The sequence below is a fragment of the Branchiostoma belcheri genome, unplaced genomic scaffold (assembly GCF_001625305.1).
Source record: "Branchiostoma belcheri isolate BF01 breed outbred unplaced genomic scaffold, Haploidv18h27 scaffold29, whole genome shotgun sequence".
Taxonomy (NCBI): Eukaryota; Metazoa; Chordata; class Leptocardii; order Amphioxiformes; family Branchiostomatidae; genus Branchiostoma; species Branchiostoma belcheri.
Window position 1 is genome coordinate 1,863,481 of NW_017803898.1, and position 17,705 is coordinate 1,881,185.

The 17,705-nt window shown below is 41.9% G+C and overlaps 1 protein-coding gene across 1 annotated transcript; it reads left to right on the plus strand.

Annotated features, from left to right (window-relative positions):
- The first annotated feature begins 4,646 nt into the window (after positions 1–4,646).
- Positions 4,647–16,344, plus strand: LOC109472946 (glucocorticoid modulatory element-binding protein 2-like). The gene is made up of 8 exons (XM_019772812.1): positions 4,647–4,808; positions 7,493–7,678; positions 9,228–9,331; positions 9,766–9,940; positions 10,181–10,277; positions 10,863–10,985; positions 11,540–11,662; positions 15,186–16,344. The coding sequence occupies exons 2-8, from the start codon at positions 7,514–7,516 to the stop codon at positions 15,563–15,565; spliced, it is 1,167 nt and encodes a 388-aa protein (XP_019628371.1). The 5' UTR covers positions 4,647–4,808; positions 7,493–7,513; the 3' UTR covers positions 15,566–16,344.
- The last annotated feature ends 1,361 nt before the right edge of the window (positions 16,345–17,705 follow it).

Genomic DNA, 17,705 nt, shown 5'->3' on the forward strand with positions numbered 1-17,705 from the left:
AAAAATTAAAAATTACAAAAAAAAATTAAGAATTACAAAAACTTTGAAAATTAAAAAAAGCATGTTGGGTTCTTTCAGGTTGATGAGAAGGAAAATCAGCACGTGTCGCAGCTTTCTTCCCATGGTGCTAGCTCTGCCACCTTGTACCTAAAAACAACCGCATGCTACTTAAAGAGGAAGGTTGGACTATAAAACCACCCAATAAATTCGGGTACTGTAAACTCTCACAGCTCATTCTGCAACTGGCAGCCGTGGTGAACACATGGGGAGAGCTAGGCTGAGATAGTATACCAAGTACACCTCTTCAACATTATGTGGAGACATGGATATGTACATGAAAAGTATAATATTTTACTAAACAACAAGAATATAGACTAATATAAACTACACAGGCATGTACTATGCCAATCCTGGTAAACTGGGACTTCATCTATTCAGCATTTCAGACTTGGATTCTAATATAATGCAAGAAGCCGCCAAATGCGTTTCTACATGTTTCTCCATTGTATATTTGTTAACATACAACTATCATATCAATAGAAATCTAGTTTGGCTGTGGATAAGACGTGCAATTTGTGACTACAGATATAAGTTTTTGAAACAAACATGGAAGCTTGACAGAGGCTCATCTCTGCTGGAATTGTTCAAATTGGAAACTATAGGCCCTTATCGTGTATAACGACTGCCAAGTAAATGTTACATGGATTGTGTTTATATATATATAGGTTTGCTGCAACTGTCATTCCTTGTATGGCAATGTTTTGTTAGAAAAACTAGTGAAGATAAAATACAACATTTTTCAAAACTTCAAACGTCAGTTAATATGCAAATCACTGTCTGTCGTCTGCTCCCATTGTTTCCACTGGCAGTCGGGTTCAGACACCCCGTGGCTTATAATCCATTTATGATGTTGGGAGGATGTGCGGGGTCAATTTAGCTACTAGATCCTCACAGGGGATAGTTTCTTTATTGGTGGAGGACTCTGGGTCCTCCAAATTCCTCTTTAAGGCCAAGTCCTTTTTTAAAAGTCTTGCACCTCGGATCAAAAACAAGATAATGCTTAACTGGAAATAACCATAAAATGAGTGTTGTAAGGGGGAAGTTTTTGTTCACAAAGAAGAGAAAATGTAATCGGACTCAAATAGTCTTCCTAGTACGTCGGTGAAGGTTTTTCCATGTATTATGCAAATTAGGTGTGTATTTGCATAATTTGCATCTGTTTTTGTCCCAATTGCTATAGATTACATACATTATATGTATCAAAGTCATTTCATGTACAATGGGTTTTTATGAATTTCCAAATTAATTATGCAAATTAGGTCCACATGAACACAATAATTTATAATTATTCTTCCACTTTGAAAATTTTCGCCGGAAACTCCCCCTGTAGTTCCAGAATACATTCTAGGTGGACGAAAACAACACCACCTGTTCCTGACATAAAAAGCTATCTGTCACTAAAAAATCACGACCATATAGCATGTTGAAGACAAAAGATACCAAATACGGAAGTTCTGCTGCAGTGCCAAGGTCAGCCGCCAGGATGTCTTTGACCTTGACCTTTGTCTTCCTAAGACCTACCAACATACCAAATATCATCACAATCCATAAAGGCCTTCTTGATTCATGTTGACCACAAGTACGCGGAAACACGCACGCACGCACACGCACACACACATGCACACACACATACACACACACGCACACACACACACACACGCACGCACACACACATACACACACACACACACATTTGTTGTCAGATTTGACCCATTGTAGTACAATTTACGTTGAGCATAAAATGCCACAGCACCACAAAACACACACAGAAAAACAAGATGTTTAACGTCAACAGGGTATATGCGCTATGCAACCTGGGAGACCACCCAGTCGCAATGCATCCTGGGAACGGGAGTTAAGCTTAATATACATATATGGAACTGTTAATTGTCTGAGATTTGAAGCTCAAATATCACTATGGTTGACGTCTTTTTACGACGCTTTTGGAGCTCCTAGACAAGAAAATCAGCAAGAGATTAAAAAATCGAACAATTCAATTCTCTTTCAAACATTTATCTACCAATTCTGGCATATCATTAAAATAGCCATAATAATAAGAGGACTGCATTTCTTAGTCACGTACACCCTTCTGAATAATGCAGAAAAACGTACTAAGTGTAGACATATTAACTGTTCTGCTGCATGTTCTTTTTCTCAAACTGTTGTGATGGCAAAATTGCCGTTACATCAGAATCTAAAAACCTAGCTATTAAATTTCTAGGCTTATATTACGATTGTGAAACGTTACTTGACGGTTGACCTTCCCTGAAAACTATATCTAACAACGTCGACGGTCAGAAAATGGCAAATCTGTCGCCCTCACATCTACTTTGAGAAAAAAAACTCTAAATGTCTGACTATGGGCGTAGGCCATCGACGCTAATTAAGACTTGTGAAACGGTCTACACAACACATTTTACCTTTTTTCCGTTCAATGGCTGAAACATACATTCCGACAGTCAGAAAACAGCAAATCTGTCACCCTCACTTGAAAATCTACTTGAAAAAAAGTCTAAATGTCTGACTATGGGCGTAGGCCAGTGACGCTAAATTAAGAATTGACAAACTGTGTACACAACAAATTTTACCTTAGTTCTTCATCCATGCACTGGCTGAAACATACCTTTTAAGTTAGTCAGAGGAGTTTCATATGGCGCTTTCTTGACAGGGATAGGGTGGCGTTTGCTGTTTTTCTTGCAGGGTGTGTCAGCCTCCTTCGGTAGCTGATCCGCAATGCCGTGTGACAAACAACCCACGATTAGTCCTAAGTATATGGTGGGGTTGATTGTCTGAAGCTGCCAATTTGAATAGTATTATATATTCATATTTATATTTACTTGTCGTAACATTATTGGTCATGATGAAAATTATAACCATGATGCAAGTCTCGAGTTGCATATTTACTTGTCTTCGCAATACCTGGGTGTGGCTCGAGAAAATATCAAATAGAATCAGGTTTACGAGGTTTATAATTGTGTCCAATTCAGTATTTTTTAAAATTCTTTTTAAAGGATTCTTGTATATAAGGAAGTTGCAATGATGTAGATTTGCCTCTAGACCAAGAGGTTGTGAGTTCGAATCCCGGCTAGTTGTTGTCGCTCACCATTAATACAATATTCGAACTGCATATGCAACTTTCTGAACACGCCGTCCCTGACACTTGCAATAGCGCTCCTATCGGAAAGCTTAAGAACTGCATATACCAGGCGCTTCAAGCGTAAAATAGTGACTGAAATGTAATCTCCAAGCAGATGTTTCGGCGGCTGCAAAAGACAGTATCAAATTGGCCAGACAGTGCCCATTAGCCACCGACTTCGGCGGCTAATAGGCACTCCTCTGTCCAATGGATACTGCCTTGCCACCGTATGATCTGCTTGGAGATAAACGAAAATGTGGACTAAAATATCATGTAGATTTCCTATAGCCTGGGTGCCATTCGATGGACTGTGGGAGTGGACGTATTAAAACTAACCAGGATGGTACCCAGGCTAATTTGCACTCGCTACCCCGAAAAAAATTGCCGCAGCGATTTCACAATGAAGGAATGAACGAAAGAAAGAACGAATGGATGAATCAACGTATGAATGAACGAAAGAACGAACGAATGGAAAATGCACATACTGTCTTTTTCACCCTTTTACACTTACTATAATCCACTGATTCCTCTCACAATGAGTTCAGGGTGCAAGATCGAATGAAGGATTGACTGAATGCCTCTCTTCTCTTTGGCAGTTTAGTCTTGCAGACTAATTTGCGGGCTTTTGGTGACTTCTTGTGTAGCTTGAAAGTATGAGAAACGCTGACACTCGTTTTTTTCTCTCCCAGAGGTAGAGTTAAATCCCCTTCCAACGCGCGGTTGGGGGGGGGTCCTCTCACCAAGGAATGGATGAATGAATGAATGAATGAATGAATGAATGAATGAATGAATGAATGAATGAATGAACTCCGACTCTATCCTGTTTTTATTTTTTTTCTCCTGGCTAAATCCCCACCCAATGCGTAACAGCGGCCCACTGAACGGACTAATTTAAGAAATAAATGAATGAATGAAAAACGCTCAAAGTACCCTGACCCTTTAATTTTTTTTCCTCTCCGGGCTACCCCCCCCCCCAGCGCACGAAATCGGTTGGACAGCCCCGCCCTGATCGGGCAAATGAATGAATGAACGAATGAAAAAGTCCTACACTCTCCTGTTTTTTCATGACTTAACCTAACCCCTCCCAGCGCGCGACATCGGTTGGACAATCGTTATTGGAGGGTCCTCTCAACAAGGACCGAACGAATGAATGAATGCTCGGATACAGTAAAAGAAGAATGCTTGAATAAATGAACGAATGCACGAACCAGTGGTGGAATGAATGAATAATCGAACGATTGAGCGAAAGGGTAAACAAACGAGTGAATGAAAGGACGACTGAATGAATGAATGAATGAAATTAATGAATGAATGAAAAACGCAGACAGTTCCCTTTTATCTTATTTTTTTCGTCTTTGACCTAAACCCCCCTCCCTATCGGGCGACATCGGTTGGACAGCCCCGCCCCGACTTCCCGCCTTGCGTGATCGCAGCCGTGCAGGACGGTGACGTCACGTCTCCCTATAAATACCGCCGTGCGTCGGCGCCTCACTTCCCCACCGTCTTCTCTGTGCGTCAGCCGCCGCCACGTCCGCGGCTTCTCCGACCAAAAATCGTCCCAAAACCCCGCTACTAAGCGCCGTACGGCTTCCGTGGACGTCCCTGCGTAAAGGTGAGTACCTTCTGGTCAAGGTTGTACGGCAGAGAGCGTGAGAAGATCGGAGTTTGTAGAGTTTTGGGACGTTACGTCAGTTAGACGGGGGCGTCGGGGGCTAAACCCGGTCAGAAACAAACAACGCTTGTGTCGGAATGCCTGGGTGAAATCTCGCCGTCTGACTTAGAATATCTCCGTAAGAACCTCTAGAGGACGGATCTGGAAGAAAAAAGGGTGGTTTCTGTCATGGTTTTGGATTTAGAGGCGAAAATTTGCGTCGGTGTCAAAGTTTGCAGACGGCGGCTTGTGACTTTCATGTCAGTCACGGCTGACGTCACGCTGCGCACGTACAGACATTCCAATGGGCTGGCGTGACCACGTCTGCGAACCGACGACAAAAAAACTCGCATTTTCTCCGCTTTCTCCCTCAAAATCCGCTCCAAAAACTACCTCCCGGCAAACTTTCGAAACGGGATGTGTCCTCGCCGTTGTTTGTGTGCACTACATGGGGGATTTGCGCGCAGTTTTTGGGTGTTTGCTACCATCAGGTATGGCTGGCACCCCAGCCCTGCGCTCGGATCGAGTTACGGCCAGCGTCCTGTAGCCAGTCGCCCGTGGATGGTCCTGTTTTTCAAGACAGACACGTAACTCTTCTCGGGCGACACTTGTGTCACGCAGCGCTGCTTTAGCTATTAGTTACAACATGTCGGCGTATATAGTGGATGCTTGATTGAAATGCAGGGCATGTTTTGGTGGGGGAAAAAGCGGAACAGTCAGTTGGTAGTTGTGTGACCATGCATGCACATCCTCGCAGTGACCTCATGCAGCGGCGGTGGCAGCTACATCAGGAAGTCCCCTGCGGGCTGGGGGGCGGTGCGTTATATGCGGGGGCGCTTCGTTATGTGTCCCAGGGGTGGGGGTGTAGGAGGAAGTGGGAAGACAACTGTCACGACTTTGCTCTGGGTGGCACGAGTTCTGGGTATAACAGCCAATTAACGGGTTTACTGGCTTAGAAAATTAAATGCTTTTAGAAGGGACAGTGCGTTAGAATTAGTGTGAAAGGGGGCATTGGAAAAAGTGTCCAAGAGTCAGAGAATAATTATTTATGTATAAGTACGATAGTGCATAAAAGATCACACGACAAAATTGTTGACTGAAGAAGCAATTCATATATGAAAACGTGCTTTTTATGATGGGTTCAGTATGTAGTATATATGAATTGTCATTTCCAAATAGGTTACATCTAATAAAGTAATAAGTATACTTCAATAAAAAAAAAGATAACAAAAATGTGTGTTTTGACATCATTCAATTCCTATCCACCTAAAGCTTGTGTAGAAGATGACACCCCATAATTTGTAAACAAATAGTGTACAAAGTGATTGGTTTTTGATAACAGATCTTTGTTGTACCTTCACAGTCCATTGAGCAAACTACAACAACATTACTTACACATGCAGAACTGATGTCTATGTATACAACTACAACTTTTTGCTGATCAGCTTGGCTACATGTATAAAATTCTTCCTACTCTATAGTGTTAGTATGACATTATATTTACCCAACACAGTGCATAATCATATTGAAGCTTGCTTGGAAAGAACTTTGGTTTTTGCACATTTTTCCAGATCTTTGATTAAAAAAAGGAGTATATCTATCAATCTATTTTAGGTAACGTAACATGATGTCGTTTAGAAAGCTCTGATCTGGCACACAAAGTATTCAAAACAGGAACAGTGAAAAACCACATGACGTAAAAATATGCAGCTGTAACAGATTAAAATGTCAACATTCATTGTGGAGACATGAATCTGACCTGAAGATACAAGTGTTCGTATAACTTCTTATTCACAACCAGTCATAAGCTCTGAGGAAGGTTTCTGATAGACATCGAAACGTCAGCACATTTAGGTGAGAATTGGTTGTCTAAATAAGAACACTTAAAAGTTGTATCCTATACTTACTTTACCAACCTGATGAAACTATTTTCGGAAGTAATGAATCTGACCTTCTCGCCTGTCACTGTGAACATGGAAGTGTGCTGTAAGGTCAAACAAACATTGTAATGGCACTGACCCTTGTGCTGTTAGGTTGTAAGTCTAATTTTAAGGTATTCAATGAAATTTCAGGGTGGCAAAACAAGAAAGAAATATTCTAGACAGGGCTCGAAATATTGGGTTAGGTCAAACAAATGTTATGGCACTGACCCTTGCGCGCAGTGTTGCACAGTCACTGACCCTTGCACAGTCAGGTTGTAGGTCTGAGAGTCTAGTTTAAAGGTGTCTAAAGCAATTTCAGGGTGGCAAAACAAAAAATAAATATTTTGGATGAGGAAGTCTGTCTGATGTTGATATTTACTGCATTACTTAGCACATTTTCGTCAGTCTGAGTGTTTGATACTTGTTCTAGCATTTGAAAAAGCCCAGAAACATTCTAGGCCAATAATCAATTTTTCAATATCATGGGATACCACTGATATGTGAATCACATGACTATTACTAATGGAAGATACCACTCGCATGTTAGGGTGCTATTTTAGGATTTCAAAAATAATCTTCATTTGGGATGGGAAAGTGGTGTATGTGTTTATGTCTAAAGCATAACATACACGTATATCTGATTAATTTTCATAGCTGGGCAATTTTTCTTTTTGTCATAAACATTTTAATTTCTAATACTTCAGTCCACTCTCCTCTGCAAAGGTTTCTGGGTAATACATCGCCATGGCGACCAGGGAAGCGGCCAATGAGGGGTCAAGGTCCCCTGTAAAGAGTGACGATGGTGACGGGGACAGCGAAGTGGCGTATCCAGTCATGTGTGGGGACAACCAGGGGCTTCTGATATGGAAGAAATTCATCTGTCCAGGAATCCACTCAAGATGTATCAAGGTAGGTGGAATCTTAGTTGATTAAAGTCCTTCTCACAACCATTAGCATGGTCTCATTTGGTGGCCCCAGCTCTGTTTCGAAGCCCTTGGGCCAAACAGTTGTGCAATCACTATAGCAGGGGGCTAGTCCACTGGTAGTGGTGTGAGTTTAACTTCCATACTGTCTCAAATGTTGAGTGCTAAGCAGAGAATGTATGCATCGACTGTGTCCCTCTACCGACACTAAGAGCCCCTGCATAGTTAGAATTTAATAGGATGGCACCCAGGTTAGAGTAGATAACTTGTTATGCTTGATCAGTAGAGAGAGGTTCCAAAACATGAGTCATCAACAAGGGAACAAAAGACCTCTCTGTTACCTTGTGGAAGGCACCAGACATGATAATATATCTGTTACAAGGCTTAGTTTACTGGCAGCATTTTTAAAACCATACTGAAATACCTGCAAAACTTGAAGTTTACCAGCACGATATTAACCTGCATATACATATCATATACAAATCTGTATTCTGTATCTGTATTACCAGCATAACCACCCTTCAGCATAACACACCAGCTTCCCAGGCACGCGGCACGGCGGCAGCTGGCTACATTACACCTAACAACTTGTTCCAACTAACCCTTAAACATCTAACTCTAAACATTTCTTAAAGCTACATGTGTCTATTGATAAATACATAATAGCATATACATGTTTATATACAAATGTATGCTGAAAGGTGGTATTTGAAGCCTAACATGGGTCACTGGGGAGGGTAACAGTGCTAAAACTCAGTGTTTATAAGATGCACTCATGTGTGTCTCTGAAAATAAATGCAGAGAATAGGATACCAGCTAGTACAAACAGGGCACGGCCTTCTTAAAACAAGCAAGTGAACTCTAAAAGTGTCTGGTACAATACTAAGACTTCAGTCTACAAAAATGTATGTCTGAATGGAACACAAAGCATCAGACCAAAAGTATGTACATGTACATGTACAAGTACTACTAGTATTATGAACAAACTGTACTTAGAAAAATAGTGAAACCTGAAGTAGTTAACAGAATCACCATACATACATGTATGCCTTGAATTGTATTACATGTACTTTAGCTTTCACTCACTGGCTCATTCACTCACTCACTCACACACTCATTGACTTATTTACACACACACATAATATACGCATGCACTCACACACACACACACACACACACACACACACACACACATTCACTCACTCACTCACTCACTCACTCACTCACTCACTCACTCACACACACACACACACACACATGTACACACACGTACACATGCTCCCAAGCTTTTACTAAGTTTTAGCTCAAAGTTCTAGCTAAGGCCCCACTACTTAAATTCCTTCTCTTTCTGCTGTAGCTGTATCTGTATAGCCAGTATAACCGCCCTTCAGCATAACACACCAGCTTCTGTATCTGTGTAGCCGGTATAACCACCCTTTGGCTTGACACACCAGCTTCGCAGGTACAATTTCAAATTGCAGCTGGTATATAATGAAGTGGGTGGTCTCAAAGACTAATTTTTATGTTTTTCCCAGTACAATGGAATGATGCGGACTCCTAAAGAGTTTGTGGTTGAGGCGGGGAAAGCTGGACTGAAGGACTGGAAGAGAGCGATCAGGATCAACGGAACCATGATCAGGTAAGGGTGAGGTTAAATGTGACCACTAACCTAATAAGTGATAAAGAGTTTGGGTCCACTCACAGTAACACGTACATGAATGTGACACAAGTAACTAAATTCAAGACTATGATGCAGGGGTATAAGAGAAAGTTTTACAACATGTACATAATCCAGTTTATTTGCATTTAGCACCAAGTTACAACAGAAGGCTTCCAAACTTTTCTTGAATGCTTTCCATGACTTTCTATTTTTCTTTCCATTTTTTCTCTTCCAGTTATTGTATTAGCTGCAAGTTGGTATCATTTCTCAGAGTTTGTCAAAGTTGGTCTAAACTAAGTTAAAGTTGATGCAGTTTGGTTGTGTCCAGGCAAATTCTGGAGATAGGCAAGAATACTGCTTACATTTTGACATTTTGGTTTCCTTTGAAGTTAAAAATATTACCGTCTTTCCAGGAGAATGATGGAGACAGGAGAGCTGGATTACTATCAGCACGAGCAGGTCTGCTCCAAAACCTGCCGCAGTAATCGCTTCGACGTGCCTTCTGGTGTGGCTCTGCAACTGAGTCTGCAGGCCAGTGGGCTCAGGCCACCCGAATTTGTGCAGACAGAGGGACAGGGCATACCTCAGGTAAGAACAACAAACCCGTGGAACTAGAACTAGCACTACAACTGTTACAGGTACAGGTACACAGGTTTAGGTACAGTCAAAAATGTAAGCATCTTCCACTCCAAGTCCAACATCCATTTGTGTATTTATATTCACGATTTGCTGTTCATTGCAATGTTAATGTTGTCTGTTCTCTACCTGCCAGGGATCAAAGTACTTAACTGCAAGTTAAACCTGAATGTTCTTTCTCTATGTTTCTAGATGGTTCCAGCAGAGAGGCTGTATGCAGCAGCAGCTGCTCTGGGTGCCTCAACACCTCGCTTCACTCCAACCTCTCCAACTCCTGTGTCTCCTGAAGGTAAGAAAAATTGTCTTATTATTCACAAAAACCCCAACCCTAGCCTCTCCAAAGACTGTGTCTCCTAAAGGCGAAGAAAATTGTCTCATTGTTCACAAAAACCCTTACCCTAGCTAGCCTCAACACCTCACTTAACTCCAACCTCTCCAACTCCTGACTCTCCTGAAGGTAAGGAACCTTTCACAAGTCTCAAGGTGTCTGAATTTCCACAATTCCAGGCTAAGAAAAAAACACAACTGGGCCAGTTAGAAACTGGACAATGGTAATGTTTGAGAGATCTCTAGCAACCCTAGGTACATGTATGCAGAGTATAAATATGTAGGAGTGCATTATACTAGTGGATGTTGCTCTCTTAAGATCTCTTTAGGTACATTTTTTCATGGTGGCCAGTCAGAATTATGTTAGTAAGATGTTTTACAATCTTGTTTTGGAAATGAACACTCATAAGAAAATTAGCCTGGAATCCATCCCTACAAGCTATTTGCCAATTCTAGTAGACTACATAACTGCGAATAGCTTGTAGCGATGGCTTCCAGGCTATAAGAAATGTTTTGACCTAAGTAAATGATGTTGACTTGTTTTCAGATTCCCTGTTGTTTTGGTCTGGAATCCGAGATGTGGGAGTTTTGGACGGGATCTTTACCTGGATATTCGACGCCCTGTCAGACCTACAGCAGTGTGTTCAGCACGGATCATGCACTGCAGACGGTTAGTGGTCAAGTTTTGGATCTAGATTGTTAGATTATTTGTTGTTGCATGTATACTTAATTTCAGTGTAGGGCTGCGTACCTAACAAGGTGGTAAGTTGGTCTTTTAACTGGTTAGGGTCATTGACTGGAACCTGAAGGTTCTGGATTCAAATCCCTATTATCCTCCAATGTTGTGCGGCACTTGTGCCCTTAAGAAAGGCACTTAACATCTAGTTCTTCACTTGACTCAGGTGATAATGAGTGCTACTTGGTTGGATGGGCTGTAGGTCCTGTGTTTGGAGAGAACCACTCGTCGAGAACCTACTATACGAGTACTTATTGAAATGAGTTGGGGTAATTCTTGGTGCGGTGAATCTAACACACCAACACACCAACACACTGCTCTGTACATAGAGGCCCAGATGCTGACGAGTGTTCTGAACGGCCTGGGCCTGATGGAAGAGGTTAAAGCCCGTCTGGCACAGCAGAAGTCCTTAAACTAACGATACTGACCACTGTACATGTGTGAAACACTCTTACATTCATTGTACATGTATACTGCTCTGTATACAGAAGCCCAGATGCTGACGAGTGTTCTGAACGGTCTGGGCCTGATGGAAGAAGTTAAAGCCCGTCTGGCTCAGCAGAAAACGGAGGCAGACAGGCAGGTGGAAGAGTACAACCGAGATCTGCAAGGTCAGCAATCTTCCACACATATCCTGGGTGAATATTTTATTGATTACCTTAAACTAACACCAAACTGCATGGGACGGACACACCCACTCACCCCCAATACTACAATGGTAGGGCCTGACTGTGACCATATATGGGCAGGATGCCAAATATGGTATGGTTAACATGCCATATATGGACATGATGCCAAATATGGTCTGATGCCAAATATGGTCTGATGCCAAATATGGTATGTTCAACTTGACCATATATGGGCATGATGCTAAATATGGTATGGTCGAACCTGACCATATATGGGCATGGTGCAAAATATGGTACAGCCCAATCCTGACCATATATGGGCATCATGCCAAATATGGTACAGAGGAACCCTGACCATATATGGGCATCAATACCAAATATGGTGCTAAACTTAATGTCCTAAAAATCAGTTCTACTTCAGTATTCGTTTTCCATTTCAGAAATATTGTAAACTAAACAAGATTTAATTAATAATTCATGGAAATATAAATAATTTTAAAGAAAAGGTTTTATGTCGTGTTGCAATATTTGGTAGTGACCAAAGAAGTTGGAATGTTCCACTGAGAGAAATGGGGGTGAGTGGGTGCCCTGACTGTGACTACAACTCACTGCATGGAATCAAGTCAACAATGAAGAAACAAGCAATAGACATCTTCCCTCCATGAACGTGGTTGGTGTTGTTACTCCGTGAAGGAGGTCAGGACCTCCGGACGGAGTGTTGTAATCGGCTGATTTTTCATGTTCGCAGTCAAAACACTGGGTTCTCTTTGTGTAATCGGCACGCAATTTTATACGCCGTCTGCGGGCATGCCCGTGTTGATGCACGAATGTGTATTTTTGCCGTTGCTGCTTTCGCGGTCAATGTAATATCGCAGACGCACCCCTACAATTACGAGGCGAATTGGAATGGTCCAGAAAAACGCGTTGTTTGGAATAGCAGTGGGGTTCAAAAAAGTTCATGCAGATACGGGGTGGTTTTTATAAGTGGTTCCAGATGTTTTTGCCCATGGTTAAGAGATGCCAAGTTTTTTGGAAGATGTTCGCAGCCAAAACGCATTCTTCCGTACGTCGCATTTCTGTGTAATTTCGCATGTGGTGTTGCATTATGTCCGGGATGATGCACGTCTTTTTATTTTTACCGTAGCTGTTTTGATATTGGAGTAAATGCTTATTTTCGTAAACATCCCCATTTCTTTGAAATGGTTTCGTCCGTTTATGCAACTGTTACTGCGCTAATGACGACCAGTCGCGCTGTCCTGATACACCGCGAATGTGCGACTGTTCCCTGTAGACAGTCCCGGGAGTCATTTTTTTGCACATTCCAGGAGCCAAACCAAAATACGTTCATGAACCGAGTCCAAAAAACCGAAACGTGAAAATCGGATGATCGGACCTGATGTACATTTCTCTTTCTATAGATTGTACACACAATACACACATCTTTAGATAATCTGGCCATGGCAGGTTAAAAAAAAAGTAACCCTGAATCATACTAGATTAGCGTAAATGCATGTTAATGCGTTCAAAACAAGAAAAAAATTGTTTCCGGGTATTAATCTCTTGAATCACGGCGCTGAATATTGACGCAAAAATATTTCGGGCATCGCGCGCCCTTCCCGCGTCACGTGTAGGCATCTCGCATCTCTGATTGGTTGTTGCGTCTTAAGATGACTGAGCCGACGCGCGTTTAAACAATTTTTCTTTGTTCGATTTATCACACTTCACAGAGAATTGTCGCCAATGGCTACTTCTTTTTGTTGCAATATATAATACTTCACGGAGAATTGTCGCCTATGGCTTCTTGTTAGGGTTCTTTATGTTATCACATGTGTTCATTGTTAAAACATGACAGCTGGGTTTAAATTTAATTGGACGTTATATGGCCATGAATAATGAGGGAGTTGCTTTGTGTTGGTACAATTTTAATTTTTATCATGTAAGTACCAACCCAGATAAACTTTCAAGCGAGTTTTAGTACTTAGAGACTTGTATGTTCTGAATTGAAAGAAAGAAGTAAAGAATTGATGGAGCAGCCTGTACTTTATTCCATATATATCATTTCATAGCTATTAGTAATGCAAGAATCCTACTCTGATCTCTTTGTTAACTGAGCAAATTGATGTTACGTGGTCACGAGAGATAGGGACGACTTCACTCCCAGATATACAACTCAGGACTGGCCCCGAGTTTATTTACATCACTAATTGGTAACAGAGGTTGGGGGGGGGGGGGGTACAGTGGCACAGATATCAATCCTGCAGAGGTGAGGTCATTGACCTCTCAATCACAACACAAACAAACCGCCCCATTAGCAAGGCCGGCAGGTCAGTAACCCAAAAATAACCAGACCAAAGAAATATATAGCCTGTCAAACAGGAGGTAAAAATAGATACACGGTATCCCAATTGGGGTCAACAAAGACCACACTACTATAAAATAGGGGTGATAATGTAGAAATCCTTTTAGATTAAGCAATACAAATATACGACAACCTGCTAATGCACTCTAAAACACAAAGAGACTCAACAACTACCCACATACCAAATATTATACCAAACGACCCACCAGATTTTCCAAACATTCAACACAAAAAGACCAACGTTAAACATATTGTAAATATCAAACGCAAACAGCTAGGAAGCCCAAATTTAAACAACTAAACCATGGTAATAACAACTACATGCTACCTTAATATCGCACAAACAGTCCATAACGTGCAAACAACAGAATAAAAAAATTAAACTGCAGTACCAAGGTCAATCACCAGGGGCTCAAAGTCAACCTACACAATCTCCAAGGCCCCATCCATCAATCTGCCAAATATTGTACAGTTCCTTCTCACCGATCTTCAGATATCAGACCAAACATGAAACGGAGTAAAAACAATACCCCCATTTTCATGGAGGGTAATAATCAACAAAGTGCTAAATAGAAATACCAAATGGGTCAGCTATGTAGGTCTTGTATCTATTGTATTTTTGAACAAGTAGTAGTGACTTTATGACTGGAGAAAAAGTATGGAATCTTTTCCACAGAGCTTTACAAGAAAGAGAAAGACCTTTGTCATCGAGGTTTCAGTGTAAATCTTTTTAGTGGATCTGTCTATTGTTTATGTAACAATAAGACCAGTCAGTCAGCATGCTGTACTTTATACTGTAGTGCATTGAAAACAGTTGTAGGAAAGGTATTTTTGCATGAAAGGAAATTCATAGGCAATTTCAACTCTACTACTGGATAAAATACGAAATAACTCACAGACATTTCAAGCAACATCCACCACTCTTCTTCAGCATCAGTAGAATGAACTGGCATAGGGTGTTCGACCATAGAAGGATTGGCTGTCACTCCAAAGTCCACTGAAAACATAGAGAAGTTACCTCCATATTTTATCCAGCAGTAGAGTTTGAATCTTTTACCTGGATGTCTAAACTTCAGAGAACTGAGGTAAAAAAAGCTAACTGTAGGAAATTGGTGTTAGGAGTGTTTTCAATGCCTTTCTTCACAGAGTTGGAGAGACAGTGCGCAGAAAGGCGGCGACAATCTCAGGCGTTGAAGCGTCGTCTCGAGAGACTGGAAAACGTTCTTCAGCACACTCCTGGAAGAAAAAGGGCGCGGGCACTCTCCCCACAACAGGGGGCGACCCCGAAACCATCCTCCGCCACCACCGCGCAAACAAACAGGCACCTGTCGCCGGAGGCAGCCCCGCAGGACCTGAGCATGAAGAACGGGCACTCGATAAGTTCTCCGCTGGACAGCTCGCTGTCTTCGAGTCGTAGCAGCACCCCCGGGTTACACTACATGAACGGAGAATCGAACGAAAGAGAGGACCGGAAAGGAAGAATGGTCGCAAAACCGGAAGTGAACTCAAGGTCGTCTTCCAGGTAGTGATGGACTCAAGGTCGTGTTCTATTTTGTATTGATGAATGAACTCAAGGTCATCTTCCAGGTATTGATGGTGGACTCAAGGTCATGTTCTATAATGTATTGATGAATGAACTCAAGGTCATCTTCCAGGTAGTGATGGTCTCAAGGTCGTATTCTATAATGTAGCGATGAAAGAGCAACACGATGTCTAAAATTACGTACAGCAAAACTTTAAAGTGTCTTCAAGGGATTTCAAAGAGAGCATGATGAAACAGCAAAAAGCCTTTCTACTATTTGTACTACATAGTCATAATTATGAAAAGTTACTTTGCTTTTGTATATGTAACATTACTTAGGTTGGACTCTTCATTGATATATGTGTATGCAAGGCTGTAGTAAGCATAGGAAATAGATTTTTTGTATTAGATTCTAGTTCTAGTGTCAATGCTCTTGCCAAGGGACCAAGTGGAACTTTGTTGAACTTCAATCAGTTATGATGCGCCTTAGCAGTTTTGTTAGAAATAGTTCAGGACTTGAACTCTGTGCCTATTGTGTTATCTGTTACAAAGTGCCTTTTCAAGGTATGGTTTCAGCTCTGTCTCAATCTGAAAGCCAGATTGTTTCCAGGGCCTACACAGGCCAGCTCCTCAGCTTTAGGGCCAACATGCCCCCTAGGAAAATTTTGGCGTAGCTGAATCTCTGAGTAGGCAAAGTTTCCTTTGTAGCATGTTGGCCCTGGAGCCAATAAACTGGCCTGTGTAGGTCCTGCAGCCAAGGAGCTAGCCTGTATAGGCCCTGGAGCCGAGGAGTTGGCCTGTGTAGGCCCTGGAAACAGTCTGGCACTCAGGCTAGTCTAGCATGTTGGCCCAGGAGCCAAGGAGCTGGCCTGTGTGGGCCCTGGAAACAGTCTGGCACTCAGGCTAGTCTAGCATGTTGGGCCTGGAGCTGAGGAGCTGGCCTGTGTAGGCGGCCCTGGAAACAGTCTGGCACCCAGGCTAGCATGTTGGGCCTGGAGCTGAGGAACTGGCCTGTGTAGGCGGCCCTGGAAACAGTCTGGCACCCAGGCTAGCATGTTGGGCCTGGAGCTGAGGAGCTGGCCTGTGTAGGCGGCCCTGGAAACAGTCTGGCATCCAGGCTAGTATGTTGGCCCAGGAGCCAGGAACTGGCCTGTGTAGGCCCTGGAAACAGTCTGGTACCCAGGCTAGCATGTTGGCCCTGGAGCCGAGGAGTTGGCCTGTGTAGACTCTGGAAACAGTCTGGCACCCAGGCAAGCCCTAGATCTGAGGAACTGGCCTGTGTATGCCCTGAAAACAGTCTGGTGTCCAGATAGCAATCTCTTTCTCCCTCCTACATCAATTTTTTTAGAAATACTTATTGTAGTTTTCTAGTGGACATTGTAAATATTGTACATACAAAACGTCAAAACATTTTGTTCTGAAAACATGAACTTCACCTTAGAAAGTTGACAGGGCCTATTTTTGATAAAGTCAAATACCTCCCATCTTGAAAATACAACCCTAAAGGGTCTACACATAGAAACAAAGTCTTGCAGTTCTTGAGTCATAAAAGGACCAAATCTTAGTAACCTCACGCCAAAAAGCAGTTACTCAAGCAACTGGATATGATTTTGGAAACTAGCTTTCGTCAGTGACCTCAGCCAAAAGGGCAAAAATTTCTTTAAAACACAACAAAATTACCTTGAAGTGCAGATCTGACATAAAGATAGTCCATCACTGTATTGGTTAGGTATTCTCAAAAACATTTTTTTAAATAGATGATAAGCCATTAAACTTGTTATTTCTCGTTGTCAAAGTTAAAACTCAAACTTGTTATTTCTGGTTGTGCCTTGACTTGGCTACAGCCTATATGTATTAGATACATCTAAACCAGATGTTGCATTAAGATATCAAAGCAATATGACTTAGGCTTTTTAGGGGCTTATAACATGGTCATTTTCTGATAATATATCAGTACTTGATACTAGGTTCCCTGTGCGTTTTTCTCGTATAGAGGTAACGCACAAGAAACTAGCATCCGTAGCAGGCTTATAGAACATGGGGTTTGATGGTATTCGGCTGTTTTCTGATTAGTCCAGTTCTAACCAAGCTGGCTATGCCTATGTTGTCTTATATACATGTACAATCAGAAAATAGCACATAAA

Bases quoted from the DNA above. Each gene is read 5' to 3' on its own strand.
- LOC109472946 (XM_019772812.1), top strand. From the start codon at position 7,514: ATGGCGACCAGGGAAGCGGCCAATGAGGGGTCAAGGTCCCCTGTAAAG. The intron at 7,679-9,227 runs GTAGGTGGAATC...TGTTTTTCCCAG, and splicing joins TCCACTCAAGATGTATCAAG to TACAATGGAATGATGCGGAC. The intron at 9,332-9,765 runs GTAAGGGTGAGG...CCGTCTTTCCAG, and splicing joins ATCAACGGAACCATGATCAG to GAGAATGATGGAGACAGGAG.